General features: G+C 38.7%; 1 protein-coding gene across 3 annotated transcripts in view; it reads left to right on the top strand.

Moving 5' to 3' along the window:
• Positions 1–23,181, top strand: part of CPNE4 (copine 4) — a 229,275-nt gene that overhangs the window by 30,246 nt on the left and 175,848 nt on the right. For all 3 annotated transcript variants that reach the window (XM_054058280.1, XM_054058281.1, XM_054058279.1), the window contains exon 2: positions 16,516–16,702. In XM_054058280.1, the coding sequence (XP_053914255.1) occupies positions 16,523–16,702 (180 nt within the window). In that variant the 5' untranslated portion in view covers positions 16,516–16,522. The remainder of the gene's footprint in view (positions 1–16,515; positions 16,703–23,181) is intronic.

Here is a 23,181-nt window from a genome sequence, read left to right as displayed (position 1 = left end):
CATTGCCACAGTGACAGTAGTTATCCTACTAAACACCACAGAATTATTGAGCTAAGGGCATTAAAATGTGCATTTAAGGCTGCTTTTTCTGCTTTTTTTTTTTTTTTTTTTTTTTTAGTTTACTTGCACAAAATACCTTTGGGGAAATAATGCCAATATCAGATCTAAGCTTCTGGCTATAAAGGAGACAGGACTTCGATTGTAGTCAGTCCATCTGTTGATTGGGTGTGGAACTCCCAGCCGTTCAAACCTCAGTGTCACTCCAAAAGGGAAGTAGTTGTTCTGCATTGCTTATTGGCAAGATGAGCTTTAGGTTGTGCCATATAGCTCTTTTCTAACCAAAGAGCATGTAGGTATAACTATGGTGTTGTCAACAGAGGACAATACGAGTATCCCAAATCTTACCCTTGAGACAGAACACTGGCTGCAGGAAAAAGAGTAGACCCTCCCCAGTTTCACAGGAGCCCAGTTCAATAACAGCAACTGTGCATTTAGGCCCCATAACATTTCCGAAGACATGACTTGTGTGGTTTTGGTTTGGACTTTGTTTTTAAGGCATAGAAGTAGACAAGGGCATTAGTCTTATCTTCTGTAGTTAATAAAAACTGTCATTCTCTTTTGATTAGGCAGGGTCATCTTTGAGTCTACAGGCAACAGGGTGGTAAATGAGCTTCATTGCTTGGTGTGGGGACTGTGTTTTGACTTTCTTTCTCTGGGTTGTAGGGTGTATAAGCATTTGTGATCTTGATTATTTGAGTGGTGGTAGGAATGAACTGGGCAACTACAAGTAAGTACCAATGGTTTTGAAGTGCAACAAGATACCAACTAATTTGAAGCGTCTGTTTTCCACCATAAATTGCATTACCCAAATGTTTGAGTCTGATAGTGCTGTATCAAGCTAGCCTTAATTATCTAAGGGATTCACCTGCATCTGTGTGGTTTGACCTGGAGTGACAGCTATGTATGATGGGACCTTTTTATGGAGGTGAGTGGTAAAGGAAATTGAAGCAGAAAGTGTAGGACTAGGAACTGTATTGTAGACAGAAACTAGAACAATGTAGAAAAACCTTAACGGTGAAGAGTATGTCAGTAGTTTCCGCAGCCTCATCTTCCAACAGCACCAGGTGGAAGGATAGAATTAGGGCTATGCCATCCTCATTAACAGATGGAGAAGGTTAGGAACAGTGTCGTCTTCGAGTTATTTGCTGTTTGGGGATGTCGGGCTTTTGGACATGCAGAGATGTATGGTTCAGAAACTGAGGTGCAGTCTGGCATTCTGCATTGGGGCAATTTAAATCAGCTTACTTTTTAGGTAGCATATTTCAGCCTCTTACAACAAAATTTCTTGTACTGTTTATATATAAAGAACTACTCGCTTTCTTTTGGTGGCAGAGCTTGACTTTGCTGATGCAGTGGTAAGGACTTGCCAATTTCGTACCAGGGTAAGATAGGATCAGGCAACTGGCTAAGCCAGGCTAGATTGAAATGGTTTCTTATTTCCTGTAAACGCTTCCTTTTGTTCTTGTGTCAGCTAACTGACTGCTGGTTGTTATTTAAGTGGTGCAGTTTTTACACATTGTGTAATATTTTTGTGCACTATTGTGTTTTGTATTGTAAATGAAAAAGACATCAGAATAACAGGATAGGGCTGAGTTCCTCCTGCTTGGGGTTCCACCAAGCTTGCTGTTAGCAGGGTTTAAACCTGTTGTTTTGAGAAGAATACAAAACAAAGAAGAGACTTCAAAGATAAGGAATCAAAGATGAGAATAATGGAGATAAGATTATAGAAAATGCAGCTGCAGCTCCGAGCTGACTTTTTGGTTATTGCTTTAACTACTAAGGAAAGGCAAAGACAGCATCTGTCAACTATGCGGGTTCCAGCAAAGTTAAAAATTACAATCTCTTTGGCTATTCAGAAAACCATGGTATTGTTAACAAAATTGAGAGCTTTTATTACAGTCTGTATCAATAAGTTTGTTTCCAAACTTCTTTTGGCTTTCCTAAATAATTTTATGCAATGGTCAGATTTGAAGTGTTTTCATTTTGGACAACAGGTTGAAGTAATTCTAGCAAACTGCTACGTTTCATGCAATAAGGACTATTAAGGGCAGCAGATAGATAAGCTGAGGAAACAAGAAAGATTAATACCCTTAAAATTGCACAGCAATTTTAATGAAAGTTTTAATTTCAAGTACTGCAGACAGAAATTATAACCCATTTTGAACAATTGGAAGGTAGAAGCCACTTTAATTTTCTCAGTGCAATTTTTGATGGAACAAAATACTGAAGGGGAGGAAAAAAAATCTCCAGATACCATATGTCTGAGTTCAAATGTGTTCACTGATGGAAAGGAGTTATTTAGGAATTCAAAAATACCAGGGAGTGAAAGGTAAGGTTTAAACAGCCCCCCCCCATTTGTCACTCTGTTCTACTAAGACACCTTTCTACTCAAAAACATCATTATGGCAATCCAGACTAAACTTGCATTATTTTGTTTTACCTTTCTTGAATATCCCTTAAAGGAGTGCATGGGAAGTACTACACCCCCATGAAAGATGTTTGTCTCTGTATTAATAGTTGCTCTGTAGGCAGTGTGTTAATGAGATGTTCAAGAGTTTGTGGTTTTGTTTGTAGGGTTTGATCAGCCAAAGTTGTCATTCATTGCAAACGGCTTCCTGTAAAGTCATTTATGGATGCAGCTCCCTGTTGGTATATGCTGTTTATTCGATGTAGCTATGGTCTTCTAAAGCCTATCTTCTGCCAATAACATGCAGGAACTGGCAGTGATCTTTTTCCTTCTTTTTCCTAAATTGCATTAACTGAGTTAGCCAGACCTCCTTCTGATACACAGCAGCTAAGTAAGTCACTGAAGTCACAGGGAATGATCCGAGAACAAGCTTTGCTCAGCGTTAAGAAGAGAAGGCTAAAGAGAGGTGGTCTTAGCGCTGTCATCAGAGTAGGTTGAGTCCGGTTCTTCTTGGACAGACGGTGGTAGGAAGAGTGGCAACACGCAGAAGTTGCAACAAGAAACATTACAATAAATTGATCACAGAGATTGTAGTCAGACACTGGAACAGAGAGGCTATGGGGTCTCAATCCTTGAAAGCAGTCAGAATTCACCTGGACTGGGCCTGCTTGGAGCTGGGGCTTGCAGTAGAAGTTCTCAGTGTTCCCTTTCAACGTAAATTACTCTCATGAGGCAGTCTGCCTGTGTTAACTGTATTGAAGACCTAATGCAATATGACTTTAGCAATACAGTATCTTGACAGATGTTGAAAAATCAGTGACTGAGAATTAAAGAACTCCTTTGTGGTGGCATTGTCTAACATGATGTAGGGATATTTTTTTTTAAGGCAACCTGTCTCACTTGGAAGCATAATGTTGGCAGAAGCCTGAAGTGGAAAAGATAGTCATAGAAAGAAAGAATATAGCTGCTAAGAGGCTGAAAAAGAGGAGGAATGGAAAAGCAAGCTGAAACTTCATATCTGAAGTAGTAGCTAAATAAGAAATACTGCAGTAATCACTTGACTGAAACCACTTTCCTAATATGTTGCACAATGCCCGTATTCCTGAAAAGGGGAAAATTATGAGCTAGCAGAGAGGGTAATTCAGGTAGGAAATGTACTTTCATGCCAGACTGCCTAGGTTATGGTAAAAGTCTCATGAGAAGAACTGGAGTTTTCCTCCAGTAAGCATTAAATCTTTGTCAGTGCTATTTCTACTTTCAATTAAGTTAATGTTTAAGATGTCTCTCTTTATGCGCTTCATTTAATAATATATTACACAAGTGAATCATTTGAAGAATTCTTCAGTGAAATGTAGACATAATTTTCATGTAACATCAGCAAATTAACATCTTACTTTGATGTATTACTCTAACTTGATATCCCAGCTCAGTCTTTGTAGCTGTATTTACTCCAAAGTTGAAGCAATTTGGAACACTAAATGGCATGACTGTGTATTCTATCTCATTACGGACTTAGTGCAACAGCAGTCAAGCACCTGGTTATTGTATAACCCAATTTCTATAGAGGGCAGAAATTAGAGCCAAAATTTGCATTTTGGCTCCAGAGCATAAAGAATGTTATACATCATTCACTGGGTCAGATCTGAATTGTTATTATGTTAGTAATTGGCAAACAATGCTTATGACTAAAACAGCGAGATGCTTTTAGAAAAGCATATTTTTAAAGAATGTTTTGGCACTCCTGAGTACATCTTTTCCATATGTGTCCAGGGCTGGATTTGATACCACAGATCTATATGCAGAAGCATTTAAAGATCTACCACTGAGACTTTGATATTGTGAGGATGTGCATTTACTCTAAGCCATGTTCTCTAATATTCATTTGTGTGGGGTTTTTGTTTGTTCTTTTCCTTTCCAAGCACCTTTACCTATGGCGACTACTGGCACTAGAGAGGAAAATAAAAACCAAGTCTTCTGCTAGTTAAGAGGAACATGAGGAAAGCAAATCTTGGGTTTCATACTTATAAAAGCCTTTTAAATCTCTTCTGTCTGGAGTTCCCTTACACTTCTATAGACTGAAGCGTGTTCATGCATTAGACAAGGAGTTATATGAAATTTTGATGACAACGTTTAAAAAGTTATGAAAAATATCTCTTTCTGACTATTGGACCTATTTACAACTGGATCAGTGCAGGTCAGGAGTAAGACATGGATAAACACAATAATGCCCTGTGTAGCTGGAGTATCCAAACGCCAATTTGAATGTCGTCTGTTAGTACAGTTGCATTTTGGTTACTGTCAACATGCATATTTGTAATTCTAAAAATATGTAGGTATAAACTCATGGTTGTCCTTTTACAGTTAAAATCCAGATATAAATATGTGAAAAGGGACGACGTTGTTTAGTGCTCTGAGCAATGATCACGTTGTAGTGTGTTCTCAATTTTGTGTTTTCTTTAGTTCTTGTCAGCTCTCGTCGATACCTGGAACCCAGTTTAGTTACCACTACTCTCTTTTGGCATCATGGGGTATCTACTGAGGCTTCTATGTGGGCTTCTACTCTTCTGTGCTCTTAGGAAATATCAGTTTTTCTATAAGCATAAAGAGTTGAAGCAGGATTGTTTTGATATTTGTCTCAGTGGTGAGGCCAAGAACAAGTCAGTACAAGTTCCTGTCAGGCAAGTGCGTGGTGTGCACCTGGTGTGGAGGGAATGACAGGCACAACTAGATGTTGCAGTTTGGCTTCATGACTTTATTTTTACCGAAGCTCTGAAGCATCACTTTTGAGTGAAGTGCTGGCAGTTCTTTTATTTAGGCTTCTAAAGCCTGCAACTATTTTGGTGTTCCAAATAAATCAGCAACTTGGACATCTACCTCAGCTATACTCAAGTGAAATGCTTCTTTTCTTTACTCTGTGCTTCACTTGTGCTGCTGCAATTTATCCTTTGAGCAGAGTTTGTCATCTTCTAAGGTCTCCCATCACTATGTAAAGTGGATTATCACATCATAGTGACCCTGCTTTGCTATTCTTTATGTAATCTCCCTGATGCTTTGTAGCTTTATTTTAAGAAACAGTGTAAGAGAGTTGATAAACTTCGGTTTGGAGAGTAATAACATTCAGCAGCGGGGAGGTGGGGAGGGGAATCACCAGTTTTAGAGATTTGGAGAGAAAACCAAAGAATGCCTTTAAACTTTAAATTCACACATCACCATGCCTTAGATAATCTGACTAGAGCTACTGCAACTGCAAAGTGGAAACATCTGACTGGGACTTCAATATTAGCCTGCTGTGTCTCTTCTCCACTAAGTGCCATTACTGCTGGTTTATTGGCATTGTTTTCTCTCTGTCATTTTAAATAGCAGCTGTAGTGGGTGGTTCATTTACTTTACTGCACTTTGTATAAATTTGTCCTTTGAAAACTGGTGAATGTAGGCAAAGCCCTATGCAGTATGAGCCCAGATCTTAGGAGTATTGCTTACTTAATGTGAACTTCATGGAATGCTCTCCTACCAGGCATTGATGTCAAGACCAGTGGTTGTTATGCTATTCTTGTGTGTGGCCGTAGGACTTCTATCAATACTGATGAGTCCTCTTTTTGGTTTGCATTATTCAGGAACTGAGAACCCCTTCCCTCCACCTCCTAACTCTGTAATAACTAGCAGAGCTGCATTGTTTTCCCCTTTAGTTGTCAGTATATGCTAACAAAGACTGATGATGACTTGTCAGATTTCACAAGGAAGGCACAACTCCTCCATATACTCATAGATTCCTTTTAGAAGAGCTTGAGACAAACTTGTGTCAGAGCAAGTTTTATAAAAGACATTCCAAGTATCTTGCTTCTCCTCTGTATTAGTAGTTGACACCAAAGATGTTTCTTACGTCCCAAGAATTCCTGAGGGAAAGAAACATTTGAAAACTGTCAATGGCTTAGATTCCTGGAGCTTCTTTTCAAGTGATGTTAAGCCAAAGTCTTGGCACTGTGTCAGGAGGAAGTAACTCCACTATAACACTGCTGACACAACTGTATTCCTTCCAGGGCCCACGTTAGTATCTGTGTGAGGCTGTGCTGTGTCTTGACAAATTAGACCCAGCTTTGGTAGCTTCATAGAGCACTGATCGTATGGAATATGGAAATGCCAGCAGAGGAGTGATGAGGCACTGGCACTAGTGGTGCATTTGGGACTGATGGGACCTTTTGCTGACAGCATGCTGCATTTTTTTATGAGTCAATTTGTTAGGAAAAATAGCTGGTAGCTTCTTCCGAGTCTATCATAGTATGGAGGGGATGGAAGGGGGTGGCAGCAATGTGTACTATGTAGAATGTAATCTAGGAAATGAATAAGCTCTTCCAATATAAATATAATTTGGCTGGCAGAGTTGTTGTTTCTTTAGGATGTTCTAATGCCTGCAGTTGGAGCTGCAATGTGATCGTATCCCTTGCTGATTTAGCTGAAACAGTGGTAATGTGTGCTTAGCCTAAGTCACATGAGTGACTCTTCAAACATTTGATCAAGGTTCTTTAAAGGAAAATAGAAAGTAAGTAAATGACAAGAAGGTGAGCAAGGCTCATGCTCTAACTTAAAATAGTGATAGAAGCCCAGTCTGTTGTCATTGAACCTCCAATGCAAAGGAATTGAACTTAGGACTGGCTCTAGTTAGCAGGTAAAGGTGGCCATTGCCCAGAAGCCTCCTGAGGGCAGCCAGACTGCTCCTTGTATATCAGAGATGCCATAGGAGTTGTGGTTGTTGCCAAGAAAGGGATCAAACATGTTGCAAGAGCAGCTATGAAGTAAGGGGGCAACTGCTTGTAGCAATATCACTTGCTCCCTTTTTTTTCTGCTCCTGTCCTACCTGACAGAGAAGCTTGACATCAAAGTTCTGTCTCAGTTTTGGGCTCAGCATGGCCCCAAGATCACTCCTGCGTAGCAGATAAATTCCTTTTTTTCTCACAGTGCTAAAAAGCCCTGAGCTAACTTGTAGTAAATATACCTTCTGATTGCATTGCAAATGCAAAAACTGAATGGTGAATGGAATGTTCTTCCTCACTGGTGTTCTTGACGTGCCTATCTTTGGATTAGCAGCAGAAAGCAGCTTCTCTTGTAGGAACATTTTTATGCTACAGGAAAAGCCGTTATGGCCATCTGTTGAGGAGAATTAGCAGTTTGCAATATGTTACATCTGTAAATGGATAAACTCTTCCAAGCGTTACATGTGTTTATATACATATTTCGATGTACTTAAGTGTAACCAAGGAACCCAACTTGCTGCTTCATTTCCCTGTAACTGGTAGCCAGTGTGTTTTTGCAAGATGGATAGTGGGTAATTGTCATTTTGAATGTATTTTATGTATGTATAGATGATAATGCAAGGATTAACATAGTGGACTCATAATCTTTCTTGTTGTTCAAAACTGGCAGGTTATTTAACCAGTTATTTTGGCTCAAATGTGTTCTGAAGGCTCTCAGCTAGTTTTATTTGATAGCAGAATTGTGACTGCTACACCTTGCTGTTCTGGGACTATTTGGTTTTGTTTCAGCCTTATCCTTCTCTGCAGTATAGTGGAATATCGATTCAACTGCAATTATTTAAGATTCTCAGATAAATAACTATATTGCAAGGCTTCAGGGTTCTTGTTAAGACAAACGCCATTTTCGTTTCCCTCTAATAACTAATTGGGAAAACTGATTTAAAAAAGGCCACAAACATATTCGCTGTAGATAAACTTTCGCCCCCCTCATGTTTCGATTGATATATTGCTTAGTACAAGCAGCAAACTGAAATGGCAAAGCTAAGAAAATTGTAACGGCTTTTAGTGATAAGCAGTCAAATATATATCACGTTAGTAACTTTGAAGATGTTATTAGAGAGAGATTCAATTACATTTTTGTGATTTACTATGCTTACATATCACTTGCATTTACAAACTACACGTGGTTTGTGTATAATAGGTTACTTTATTTTATTTTTTTTGTGAAACTCCTCGGAATGGTGTTTGAACTGGATTCAAGAGTCCTGAGTTTTTCCTTGTATCAGTGCCTAGTGCTTCAGCTAATGGGTTCCTGTTATAGAACAATTTGAACTTTGCTGGCATTTCGTTCCTTTGCTTTTGAAATAAATTTGCAACTTTTATACTTATGTGAAAGGGCTGTAGAACATCAGTTCTGATGGCTTTGCAAATGCAAGTGAAATCAAGATAGAATCCACTTTAATATTCTTGGACATAAAATATGCCAGTTTGCTGGGTTTTGCTAGGGTAGAGTTAATTTTCTTCATAATAGCTAGTATAGGGCTATGTTTGGATTTGTGCTGCAAACAGTGTTGATAATACAGGAATATTTTAGTCATTGCTGAGCAGTGCTTACCTAGAGTCAAGGTCTTTTCTGCTCCTCACACTGCCCCACAAGCAAGTAGATTGGGGGGTGCACGAGAAGTTGGGAGAAGACCTAGCCATGACCGCTGACCCCAAATGATTAAAGGCATATTTCATACCGTATCAAGTCATGCTCAGCCATAAACTAGGGAGAAGATTGGCTGGGGGAGGCACTGCTCAGCAACTGGTGGGGCATCAGTTACTTTGTGGTGAGCAATTGTTTTCATTTGCATCACTTGTCTTTCTTAGGTTTTATTTCTCTCTCTTTCTTGTTTTCCTTTGCATTACTATTTATTATTAATATTTTTTTATTACTATTATTATAATCCCATTATTGAACTGTTCTTATCTCAACCCCTGATTTCCCCTCACTTTTACCCTTCCAATCCTCCCGAGGAGAGCGAGCAGACGACTGTGTGGTGCTTAGTTGCTCTCTGGGATTAAACCATGGCAGTCAGTTTTATGCTTTGAAAGAGAAACACCGGAGCTATTTAATATTGTTGCTTGGCAGTATTGCATTGTAAGTGAAGAGTTTGGACGCATATGTTTAAGAAAACAAGACTGTGCTTAAGAAGATATCTATGGGGCTAGCTGTTCAGTGTATCAGCATACAGCTAAGTCAGTCTGTTTTCTCTCTGGATTCTACATTGTTCCTGATAAAATATACTCTGTTATCCTATTAAGACATGACACTGTCTTAGAAGGTGTCATTTTTTAGAAACAGTACAGAATAAGTGTGATCTGTACAAAAGCATGTAAGCCAGCCTTGCTATGGGAGAGGCAGACTCCTCCTGACTGGTACCAATCCAGTGAATGTAGATAAAGCAGAGTTTGGTTAATTCAGTGAAAAATATCTGCTGCTTGTCCAGTAAAATGCATCAGTACTGCTTTCCAGTAGCAAAAGACCATCATTTATGCCTAAGGAAGTTATTTCGATCTCTTATCTGTTGTCTTTTTTATTACTGACTTCTAGTTTTCTCTTCTACAGCTTATTACAACATTGTTAGCAGGAAGATAGTGGGAACTTTGAGAGGAAGAGATGACTGATGTCATTAACTACATACTAAGGGAACAAGGGAGAATCTTAGATTTGTACCTCTAATACAGAGTAATAGAAAGTATGCGTGTTTTGACTGCTGACTCTTACAGGGCTTTGCATCACAAGTGAGTCTGACTTCAGTGGGGACTACTCAGAACATCCAGAATTGGGCACATTCAAACATCTTAGTGCTTCAGTTAATGTAGGGGTTTTCCCTCCTTTAACTGAAATGAGGTTATTTTCATAGGTGCAGCACACTTTTGTACAGTGTTTTGTCATGCATCAGATGTCTCAATTACATTCCATTCAGTTTCCCTTCTCCCCTTATAATTGAACCAGCTGGTTCTATGGTAATGAGTCCTTTTGAACTGTCAGTGTGTGTATATTTCCATTTACACTGCTGGCACTTTGTTCTGAACCTTCTCTCCTTCTGTCCAAATAAATTACTAACGCTATCAGATCTGTCTCGTTGTTCACAATAGCACTGCTGTGGATTCTTCAGATACTCGTTGCTTACTGGGTTTATTGCCCATTTTGCAAAAGTCTTTCTCAAACTTCGGTAGGTCTAACTTTAAATAATCCTCATTAATTGTTTTATGAATCGGGTAATCAAAAGGAAGGAGGAAAAAAAGTAATTTTAATTGCACAAACTGTCCCATGGAGGGGTTTTGCTAACCTACTGACTTCTTAGTATACAGTAATTTACATCCAAATCAATTTTGACAGCTGACATTTTGTCTGTATTAGCTGCATTTAATTTAAACTTCTGTAGAAATTTCTAACATAGTTGATGCTGACCAGAATAATTTTTTAATACTAATAGGAGGAGGGTCTTGTGCAGGGATTAGGGATATGGCTGATAATCAAGAGCTTGTGATCATGGTCAAAGATAATCATTGAGTGACCATGTTTTAAGATTGTTCATGTGAAGTAAGTTTTCAGACCTGCTCACAGAAAGGCTGAGAGGCAATGATTGCAGCTGCGACAAAGGTTACATATAAGTGAAAAAATAGTTCATAGTGAGATCGGTCAAACAATGTAACAGCAGTTACACAAAACCCTATGCTATGAAAATGTTACAGTGGAAAAAAATGATTCTTCATAGGGGAGATAGAGGGCTATGAATATCATTTTCTGGTTCCCAGTTATTGATATACATTTACAATAATTAAGTTTACTTTCTCTACTGTCAGTCGGGGCTCTTGCTTGCCTTTCTTCAGTCCTGGGCAAGCCAGGTGTCTTAGCAAGTTCCTGATAAAGGACATGGAATAATTACTTAACTAACTTGCTGAATCAGGACCTCCAAACTAATTCCCATCTTTCCTCATTTTCACAAAAATTGTTTGCCCACAGCTAAGTGAGTACAAATGGGTTTGTTTTCACAACCAAGGAAGCCCTCATGCCAACAACTGTCAGAATAATTCAATGAGACTGGGAGTTCCCAATCACATAAATTTTCTTAAAAGAAGAATAATTGCTTATCTCTATTGGTATCATGCCCTGAAGGGGTCCATGGCCTATGTTCTGCTAGAGTTGAACAGATAACTAAATAGAGGAACTTTTAAAAGTTTTCTTCCTGAACATAATTTCATCCTTTTCTATGATTTTGCTTTTACTGTATTTTGTGTAACTTGGTCTCTCATCATAACTGGACATAGGATAGAAGTACATAAAATTCCTGAGAAAAGCACATTTGAAGCCCATGAATAAATTTAGTGGCATTTGGGTCAGACCCCAAGAGGTAGTTCTGAAGCGCTTGAACCCTCTGTGCTTGATATTATTTTTCATTATTATGTTGCTGAATGATAAAATACACCAAAGAAGACAGGGTTGCTTACTCAGCTGCCCACTTTGCTGAAATCAATGGGTTATTTTCTTGTGGATCTTGTGGATCTCAGATCAGATTCTATAAAAAGTGTAGTATACTTTCAAAATGGTATTTTATTTAATAATTTCTTCTTGTCATTAAAGCCAGTGATTTCACCTAAAAATGAACATGACTAGTTAGATTCCGATTTTGCCAGAGTTGTAACATAAATCAAGAATCTAGAACAGACCCAGACGAAACAACTTTCTTAGTGCTACAAGGGTCGCATTTCTTAATAACATAGAAAAGTGTTTTTCCGTCTCTTTGCAATTATGGAGCACACTAACTGTTTACCAGCAGAAGTTGATAGTGAGTCTTATGAATTTTAAGCTGCTAACTGTAGACTTGTTTTTCATATTTACTTTTAGTAGACAGTAAACCCTGGAAGACCCACAAACTCTAGGTTCAAAGCTTTCCTTTCAGCTGCTCATGTGTTTTGAACACTAAATGCCTCTCCTGTATATAATTTATAAGTATAACATCCAGTGCTTTTAGGTCTTGCCCTCTATTGGAGGCACTTATTCACAGCTCCTATTTCGTATAATTCTACCATTAGTATTTCCCACCACATGCTCATTCTGTAAACATCATTTACCTTTCAAGGAGTAGGGTCTTGCTGTTTACTTTTGCAGAAGCAGATAGCTGCTTTTGGCTCGTTTTCATTTCATGACCAGGGTGCCAGTAAAACAAATTATTCAAACAGTTTTCAACATATCGTGATGGGAAACCTGCAAACCCCAAATCCGTTTGCATGTACTTTCATCTGAATTACAGGTTTCTAAATAACAATCCTTGTTTCGATATGCAGAGCATGCCAGTTACTGCTTTTGTTCTCGGCATCTTTCTCATTCCCTACTCATTTATTACCTGAACTGAAGGTGAGGCTGAGTGTGTGTTTCCCTGATTCTTCACGAGGTGCTGTAGAGAAGCAATCTTTCCATACTTCACCCAGACAACTTGCAGAAAAGCTTTTGAGATTTTGTGTGTGTGTGTATGTGTGTATGTATAGGAGAGCAAAATGACAGAGTAGGCAGAGGAGAAAAGTTGTACTCTGAATTCAGATCACATCTTAGATTTATTCCATGGTGAATCTAAGGAGTTGTCATATTTTGTGATGAGGTTCTCTAAAGCCCTGTGTGGATCACCGTTTTGTAACAACGTGGCTCTGATGGTTTGTGAGAGCTGAATTCAAGGCTTTTAGATCTCCAAGAAAGGCATATACTGCTTGTATTTCATTTTACAGAGATCCTTACCTTTGTAGCCACTAGATAACTAAACATTTTTAAGATATTCTGTCCCTCCCAGATGAGAAGAGCATTGCTGGCAAACGTATAATAATCGTTTGCAGTCTAATCCAGTTTTCTAGCCTGGTGCAAACTTCTGGGCTTTTATGCTTTTAATTAAATATCTACGCATTGGAGCCTTTCTAGCACTAGTTACCAGAAACGTCTGGTAGCTGGCTTTGGTTTTCTGCATCGTTTAGGAGCCAAGAGGTCCCGATCAGGAATTTATGCGCATTAATAAGATCCTTCAGAACTATGGATCTCTTAAAAAATATGAAAGACCACATTATTTTCTCCTAAATGAGCTGTAAGTGTGCCAGTTAAAGAGTATTATTTTTCTTTGTATTCCATAGGGTATATTGTGCTATCAAGGTCTTTCATGCCTTTTGTTTTTGCTTAACACATTACATGTTAACATGCACTTTAAGGTGGCAAACTGTTTCTTTTTCTCCAGGCAGTACCGCCTTCTTCCTTGCTGTTTCACCATGGAGAAATGAAACCGTAAGGTGTGGTCTTGCTTTCTTGTTCTGTGCAGTCTAGCACTGGTTTATGAGCTTATGTGGGAAGCAGAGGAAATAAGAGAGAATATATGCAGCAATGAACTGGAAAGTTCATTAGTATGTGACTTGCCTCTTAGTTTACATACTTCTGTATCTATACTATCGCTTCCCTCTCCCATATTATTCAGTGAATATTAAAGCCACATGGATGTTGAAGGAATAATGGGATTCTTATGAAGTGAAAAAGGAAGATTTTGTAGCAAAGAAAATGGAACAATTTGTTCTTCCATCACTAATGTATGTAGCTAATTGGCAAAAAAATTATGTTATCTAACTTGTCTATGTTTACGTAAAATAATACTTTTTTTAGCCACTTTTTGATAGGCTTAAAATCTATTGTCCAGGCCCCCAGCTTCCTGGTAACATGACATCAGTACAGCAGCCCAAACTGGTGATTATATTATAAGAACAATATAATGGGATAAAAAAATAACACAGTGGCTTGATGTTTTCCGTTGATAAATTTAGAACTTGATAAAAAGAAATGTAATTTTATATTTACCCACTCTTCTAAGAAAATACTGTATAATTATTGGTGTAGGAAGAAAAATACATCTCTCCCCCTCACTCTGCTACTTTTTCCCTTTCTATTTAGTGTCGAAATCATCTGGTTTAATTAAATCACCAACCTATTTCTGCACAAAGAGTGGCATTTCATTAATGATATAAGATGTGCGTGAGACAGAATTAACCCAGTTTTCAAATGGATTTCAATTTGGAAAGGGCAACATGTGAAAATGTCTTGTAAATGTGTGGGATGAGCTTGTCGAGCAGCTTTCTGAAGGAGATGGGATTATCAAATGATGAATAATTAGACAGCAGTCCCTCCCCCACCGCAGTTTCTACCAGTCTTTTTGTGATCCCAGTTGACAGAAACTTGGGTATCTGACATCATATATCAAGGATATATTAGAAATAGAATGAAAAAAAATGACTTGTGATGATTGCTAGCAAAATCCATACAAATACATATAATTTTCTTTCTAATTAGTTAAATGGTGGCCTTCAGTAGCTTTGTCAAAGTTACCACCACCTTAACCTATTCTCTTTTTTTTTTTTGGGGGGGGGAGGAAAGCAGTAAAAGAAGAAAACCAGCCTCTCAAACATTCTTTTGAATCTTGCTTTTGGTAGCATATTTTCCAGACACTTACTACAATACTGAGGTGAGGTATTGGATATCAGGTCGTTCTTGCATGCAGATCATTGTTTCTCAAATTATGATTTTATTGGAGTAGTTCTGACTAGGCTAGAGCCTAGAGTTTAGATGATAACATTTACAGCTAACTGGGAAGGGCTGAAGACAACAGTTTTGGTCTTAAGATATCAGGTACTGTGGTTGTGGCATGGCTCACATTTGAAGAAGCCCAATTTACCATAAGGAAATATGCCCATAGAGCCTGAGGTAGACAGGGTTGTTAGAGTCTGTCACGCCCACTTCACTTATAGCTGTATTGAACCTAACAGGCTGAGGTTTTCACAGCAGATCAGCAGTCATATAGTTGTATATAAATTTGAATAGATTTGAAGAATTGTAAATTGTTAATGACCTTTTCTCATCTTCAAGGAGAGCAGATCATCTGTCTCATCCTTCAGACTCAAATTCTTGAAGTTTATCTGTATGTATTAGAGATCCGCACTGTATTGCTGACTCTTCTTACCCTGAATTTAGAAATATCTTTCTAGTTTTGCCTTTATAATTGAGAGGAAAAATGGATAATCTCAAGTTGTCATTTTGTGGGGTTGCTTTTTATTTTTAACTTCACAGAGATGGAGAAAGAAAACTTCACTTTCATTTCCATATCACCAAAATTTAACTTTTATCAAAACAGTTCTCAAAAATTATTAACCTCTGAGAACAGAGTGTTCTGGAAGGGACAGGGCACAAGTCTGAAACAGACCACAAAATGTCTGTTGATAATCTGGTAAGATAAATCCACCCTCTAAAAGTGTCAAATTAACTTTTTGCAGCCCTTATGTATGGGATAAGGGAGAGGGTGGGGGAGGTGAAGGCACTGATACTTGTGTTAGGAGACATATTCGGAGGGGTCAAACTGTGACCCTCAGAATGACTGAGCAAATTTTACTGTTCCCATATTCTTTATTGACACAAAAATGATCATGTAATGTTTTCTGCTAAGCTCTGTGTTAAAAATGGGGGTTAGTTGCGTCTGTTGGGAGCAAGGGCTACAAGATTGGTACTGGTGTTTATAATGAAGTAAGGGCCAGAGGTTCCCACTATTCCAGCCGCCTGTGTTCATGTAATTGCAATTCCTGACCCAAAAGAGCAGACACTATATAACAACAAGATTTGCCAGCATAAATATCCTGCCCTTCTGCTTAGAACATCAATCTTGGGTACTTGCTTAGGAACTGTGGGAGATAATCTTCTACAGTAAGTGTGAAAATAGAGAAATGTATTTTGGAGTTTAAAGTGGATATGAAAGGGACCTTCTACAGCATTTACACAAGAAGTTTGTGTGAGATGAAGCATATGCTTTTTAGATGGAGTATTGAGAAATGAAAGCAGGTTGAAGGAGTGCTGAACGAATTTAATTTAGCCATGTTACTGGAAACAAGGTGTTATCTAGAGAAATTTAGAATTACTGTCTTGTCTATCCTTTGAGATGAGGAAAAGGGGCTCTATAAGCAGGAACAGAGCTGGAAGTTGAGGTCGCAGTTCACCCCCAGAGTTCAGGGTCATAGTAGAAAGTTTCACTTTGAAGTTGACTTGTTTCTAAACTTACAATACAATGTATTTGTTTCTTCCATAGATATTCCTTTGATTTTATTTTTTCCCTCTCTTGCTTTGGATCTTGTTCACAGTTTTGGGATCCCATTGACTAGTAGAATATCCTGTTGGCTGGTTTTCCAGAAGGAAGGACTGTACTATGCGTGCACTGTTCTTAATGGACCTTTTTTCTCTTTCAGAAAAGGAATGAAGAAAATGAGCAACATCTATGAATCAGCAGCCAATACCCTGGGAATTTTTAACAGCCCATGCCTGACTAAAGTGGAGCTGCGAGTTGCATGCAAAGGCATATCAGACAGGGATGCCCTCTCAAAACCAGATCCTTGTGTCATCCTTAAAATGCAGTCACATGGCCAGTGGTTTGAGGTGAGTGTTTAATAAAATAAAAATTATTCTTCTGATGCTTTAGGACGGTATAGAGAAACTGAGGCAAAATTCAAATGACAAGAACTATAATGAGAAGAAGCAATTTGAAGCCTGTGGCGTAATCTTGTAGACTGAAGGGAGATTTTTCCATTAACTCTAACACACTTTGAATCAGACTCTCAATGATCCTTTGAACTTCTCTTTGGAGTCTAGATTAAAAATTAAGATGATCAAAGAATAAAACATCATAAAACTTTTCCCTTTAGGCCCTCTTGTTTCATAAAAACTGTATAATAGCAGAGATTATAATAGTGACCATCATGCTTTCCAATCTAAAGGATAAAAATGCTGTGCAAGAAGAATATTTATTACTCGTTGCCTTGGAATTTGATGATAGAGCAGGTTGATTTGCATCTTTTGAGCATTACAGTTGGAATCACATGAGAAATTAGTAACTTTAATGCATTTACCTTATCAATTTGCCTTGTATAACAGACTGCATGTTTCATTAAAATCCTACTTTATGATATTTTTACCTTCTCTTGCAAACCATTTGATTGATAAATGGAAACAGGATGTCTTGGAGACCTGCAAATTGTAATTAAAGAACATTAGAATGGAATGTAATGTTTTAAGTGAATCTTGGTAGTTATTTTACTTAGAAGTTACACTTGAGTGTGGTTAATCAAGCTAAAAGGTGTGAGAAAGCATGCATGATAAAATTAGGAATGTATTAAATCCAGTTGTTATTTTGAGTGAGTATTCATATCTCTCTTTTCAACAGTTTCAGCAGTCAGAATGAGATCATGTTATCTGTCAAAAGATAAAAATAGTAATAGCTGTGAGGATAAAAGAAAACGAAATCTTAAACTGATGAGTTTTTAATTTAGAATTTTCAGCCAAGTCTGTCAGTCTTTGGAGGTTTTGTTCTGGTAATTCTAATTGTGTGGGTTTGACCCATGGACCTCTGAAATTTTTCCTGTGCAGCATCAGCAGGTGCAAAGCAAACTTAAGGGTTTTGGTGGTAGTCCTCCTCTTTTCTCACTCTGCTGCTGTGGCACCATTAGATAAGTCCCTGGTGGAAAACCAGTCCATGAGTAGAAATAGAACTCTCACAATTGTCCTAGTGCTTCATGGAATTGAAATTTAAGTTGCTATAATAGTTAGCTCCCCAAAAAGGTAATTTTAGCTAGCCATGTAGGAAGTAACAGAGCTGTACTGTATGTAATCTCTCAAATAGTAGAAGTTAACCAATCAACTGATTAAAGATCAAAATAAATGAATGCCCTTTTTTGGGAGGGACAGACTGAAATCTGTAAGTTTGAGTACAATTCACATAGTTCGTGGCTGCTTATGAGCAGGGTAAGTAGCTCTAAATTATATATTCTTATGTTGTAATGGAGATTCCCTTTATTTGGTGTGGATTTTAATTTGGAAAATGATTGCCTGAACAGAGTAATTCTTGCAGAACAGATCTGCTCACTGATACGATTCTCATCTTACGTCATTTGCTCCTACTGTTTAATGAAAGTCCAGGGTATTCATTTTAGTATGAACAAAAAGTTTTTATTAGTTCTTGTTCCTATCAGTGCTGCAGAGCTAGTACATCTCTGACATGATGAGGCTTTTCCTATTCTGGCCCACACATTCTCAACAGAATTTTTAATTAAGTTCCAATTGCTGAGTTAAATTGAGCAAAGTCACTCAGGTATAGCTGAAGATGTAATTTGGCTGGAAGAGTCTTCTGCTGATGAAAATCAATGATCCAGCAAGACCCGAGACAGCAGACAGACTAATAATTTAAAAATAAAATCTAGAAGTGAGTATATTCAACATAGAAATTGCTTATTGACAATCCAAAAAGGAATGGAACTTGGAGTTTTGCATCTACGGATTTAGTGACTTCACAAACTTGTCTCGAATTTCTAGATAACCTTAAACCCTTTGTAGACTGGACTCTACAGACTGGACTCTAAACAGACTGTACCAAATTCAGTATTACTGAAACAGACATACTGATCACACATTCTGCTTTTGTGGAAGATTTATGAACTGGAAACAGCTGAGTTGAAGGTGCCTGAAATACAGGTTGTGGTCTGTACAGGACCACAATGTGCTCTTGCAGATGCATGCTGTTGAAATGTATGGAATGTACTGATGACTGACAGTACATTCCTATTGGCCCATATGCCACTGAAGCTGGTGGGCTTAGACTGATGGGATTCCATTGTGCATGCTAGGACTTCATAGATTCACTCTGCAGATGCAAACAATCCCTGAAAGTGAGGAATCTGGCATGCTTGCCTCTGAGAAACTTTGATGAAACATGTCAGCCTGTCACTGGGGAGAAAAAGGATTCTGTTGTTGTTGTTGTTCTGCAGTACTGCATCTGCATATGTGTGTAGTTGTGTAAGTTATGCCACCTGAAAATAAAAATATAGACTGAAAATACCCTTGCTGTTTTAGAGTTGGTATGTGCTGTTTCCAGAGATTGGAAATGACATTTATATATTTATTTATTTATAATGTTGTTGTTTTTCTGTTTTGCTTGGGTGGTTTTCTGTTTGTTTGGGTTTTTTTTTTCTGGGTTTGTTTGTTTGTTTGTTTGTTTTTAAAAAAATCACAGAATAGCTGAAGTTGGAACAGACCTCTGGAGGTCATTTAGTCCAACCCCCTTGCTTAAGCAGTGAGATCTAGGGCTGATTGCCCAGGACTGTGTCTAGGTTGTTTCTGAATATCTATAAAGAGGGAGACTCCAGAACTTCCCTGGGCAAACTGTGCCAGTGTCTGGTCATCCTCAAAATGACAAAGTATTTTCTGATGTTCAGAAGGAACCTCCTGTGTTTCAGGGTTTGTCCATTGCTGCTGGTCCTGGCACTGACCATCACTGGAAAGAAACTGCTTCTGTCCTCTTTGCACCCTCCCTTCAGGTATTTGTATACATTGATACATGGCAGGGTGGTTGGAATTAGATGATCTTTAAGGTCCCTTCCAACTCAAACCATTCTATGATTCTGTAAGGTCCCCCTGAGCCTTCTTTTCTTCAGGCTGAAGAGTCCCAGGTCCCTCAGCCTTCTTATGCAAGGTGCTCCAGTCCCTTTATCATCCTTATGTCCCTCTGCTGTATTCTTTCTAGTATGTCCATGTTGTCGTGGTACTGATGAGCCCAGAACTGAACCCAAAACTCAACCTATCCTAAGTTGAAGGAGAGGATCATCTCTTGCAGTCTGCTTGCAATGCTGTGTCTAATGCAGCCAAGGATACCATATGCCTTCTTTGCAGCAAGGGCATGTTGCTGGCTCATGTTCAACTTTTATGTCCACCAGGACCCCTTGGTTCTTCACTGCAGAGCTACTTTCCATCTGGTCACACCTCTCAGCATGTACTGGTACATGGGGTTATTCCTCTGCAGTGGCTGGAATTTGCATTTCTTACTGAACCGCTCCTCGCAATTTTATGTTATCTACAATTTGCTGAGGATACTGTCTGCTCCATAATCCAGATTATTAATAAAGATGTTGAACTGATCTGGAGAGTATCCCTGGGATACACAGTTAGTCAGCGGCCTCAAACTAGACTTTCCATTATTGATCACCAGCCATTCAGTTTTCAGTCCACTTCACTGTCTGCACATTCATCCCTTACATCAACTGCTTCTCCGTGAGGGTCTTATGGAAGACTATATCAAAGGCCTCACAGAAATCCAGGCAGACAATGTCCACTGCTCTCCCCTTATCTACCAGGCCAGTCATAGAACTTTGTCAAGTTGGCCAAGCCTGACTTCTCCTTGGTTAAGCCATGTTGACTACTCTTGATGATTTTGTCATCCTTCCTGTGCCTGGAAATCTTTTCCAGAATTAACTGCTCCATCGCCTTCACAGGAATCAAGGCAAGATTGACTAGCCTGTAGTTTCCTCGGTCATTTGAGGATGGCCGCAGTGCTCCTTGGATGTTAAACCATTAGGAACACAGGCAGGACATGGACAAGTACTCAAAGAAGTCTCGGTGTTGACCTTAGTTCTGGCCCAGATGTGCTTGCTGTTTTTCTCTTCCTGTCTGGGTAGATGTTTCCCTATAAACAAAACTACATGTGCACATGCACAAATGTTCATTCACACATGCCTCCTTCCCCATCTCTCTGTGTACATGTGTTGATGCTGCCTGAAAAGTACAATCTGCAGTAATCTAGAATGAAAATTGTCTATTATGCATTCCAGGAAAAACAGCAGTTTACTCTGTTTTATGAAGATTTTAGCCTGACATGACAGGGCATGGTATATCAGAATTTAGGGTTGTGCTATCCATAGGTACTAAAAGACAATTTGCTGATCCAGGGATTAATTTTAGCCCTTTTGGCCATAGTTTTAGGCTTGTACGCTTGCAGAGGGGGCAAAAGTTGTGAGGTTTTTAATGGTTTAATTAAGTGTCTGGTTTTCCATGCTGATTTGAATGCGTTCAAGCAGTTTAATTACTAGTGAGGGGTTGAATGATTTAGTGGAATTGGGCAAAGGTACATGGTGATCAATTCTTTTGCTCCAATGATTATTTTACCCACCTGCAGTGTGAATGTTCTTGTCATAAATGTTAATTGCATATAGCACTGCAGCCTTCAGCTGAGATTTGCTAGCACAGGAATTCTCATGAATTTCTTATACCTAAGAAAGGAACTTGGGCCAGTTTACAGGTTGTTATTTGCATATGGCAAGTAGATATGTTATTTTGAAAGTCAGGTAAGTTGCTGAGCTCCATTTGCTCATATGAGATTTACATGAGGTCAGGTGGTTGTAATATAGCCTGATGTAGCCAAATGGTACATGATGTCTGTGACAATGGAAAAAGATGTTATTAGGATGACAATAGCCATGCTTGGAAATCAGAGATGGCTTCTTGTAGATGTACTCATAGCTTTCTACAACAGAACATAGGGTATCTTCTACCCTGTGGATCTGAACACCCAGACAGAGTTTTTGCTTCTTCCTCCTAAGTCCTCATTAAACTTGAAGTAACTGCAGAGCAAATAAAGCAGCACACAAAGACAACATTCAGTTGCTAAAATTCATGTTGATGGAATTGGGCAAGTCTTTTTTGTTGGATGTGTTTGTTTACTGAAGTAGTTTTTCTTCCATTAGGAAGTCGACTGAGATCACAAATTCAGTGAAACTTGTTGAGTTTTGATAAAACTGTGTTGGGAAACCTCACAACTTTTCATTTCAGGGTTTTTTTTAAATAAAAGATATTCAGTTGTTACTTAATATGACATTTGATTCCAAGGATCAGCTTGATTAAAAAAACCAAAACTGACTTCTCTTTTTTTCTTTTGCTTTGAGCACTAACTCTGCACATCTATACAGACCTTCATGCAAACAGGCAGTAGAGACCAGTTAGCTTGGAAATGGATATGCATTGAACTAATTAATGGGTAGAATACTGGTGTAGCCTACTAAACAGGCTACCTAGGAATCAAGGTACAGGAAGGACACGCTCTTGCTTTTCTTCTCTATTTGCTTTTCTCTTTAGTTTTGCTCTCTATATTGCTTTATTTCTGAATTAATTCCAGCATCCTTCTCCTTCCTCCTGTCCTGCCTCAACTCCCCATTTCCTTTCCCAGAACCTGCTGCATCATTTTGTTTCTCTGCATGTTGGAGAGTGGGGGAGATTCCCTTCCCCTTCCTAGCTTGGAGAAAGGATTTGAAAAGAAGACTTTGAGGCAAACTACTTTTTTCTGTAGACAACCAAAAGTGTCTCTCATGCTATCCATCTGTGATTGTTGCAGCCCACCACAGAAGGTGACAATCATAGAATACCAGGTTGGAAGCAACCTTGAGGATCATCTGGTCCAAACTTTCCTGGCAAAAGCACGGTCTAGATGAGATGGCCCCAGCAGCCTGTCCAGCAAAATCTTATAAGTACCCAATATTGAGGAATCCATCACTTCCCTGGCAAGATTATTCCGATAGCTGATTGTTCTCATGAAAAGTTTTCTTCTTGTGTCCAATCAGAATCTCCCCAGGAGTAACTTGTATCCATTACCCCATATCTTTTCCATGTAACTCTTTGTATGAAGTGGGTCTCCATCCTCTTTGTAGTCACCATTTAAATACTGGAACATGGTGATACGGTCTCCTCGAAGCCTGCTTTTCTCAAGGCTGAACAAAGCCAATTCTCTCAGCCTTTTCTCATATGGCAGGCTTCCCAGTCCCTTGATCATCTTTGTGGTCCATCTCTTCTAAAATCTAAAGCATTTGTTTTAGTATTAACTTCAAGTGTGCTCAGCAAGATCCTGAACTCCACAATATTGTGATCACGGCAGCCAAGGCTATCACTAACCAAAATGTTACAAAGCAGATTTTCTTGGTTAGTCTGTAGCAAGTCCAGCAGTGCCTCATTAATAGTTGGCACGTTTAACATTTGTATGAGGATGCAGTCCTTTGTGCGTTCCAGGAACTTGATGAATGACATGTAAGCTGTTGCATTGTTCT

The sequence above is a fragment of the Cuculus canorus genome, chromosome 2 (genome assembly GCF_017976375.1).
Source record: "Cuculus canorus isolate bCucCan1 chromosome 2, bCucCan1.pri, whole genome shotgun sequence".
NCBI classification, from domain to species: Eukaryota; Metazoa; Chordata; class Aves; order Cuculiformes; family Cuculidae; genus Cuculus; species Cuculus canorus.
Note: the sequence above shows the minus strand (reverse complement) of the source record. Positions and strands in the feature narration are given on the sequence as shown.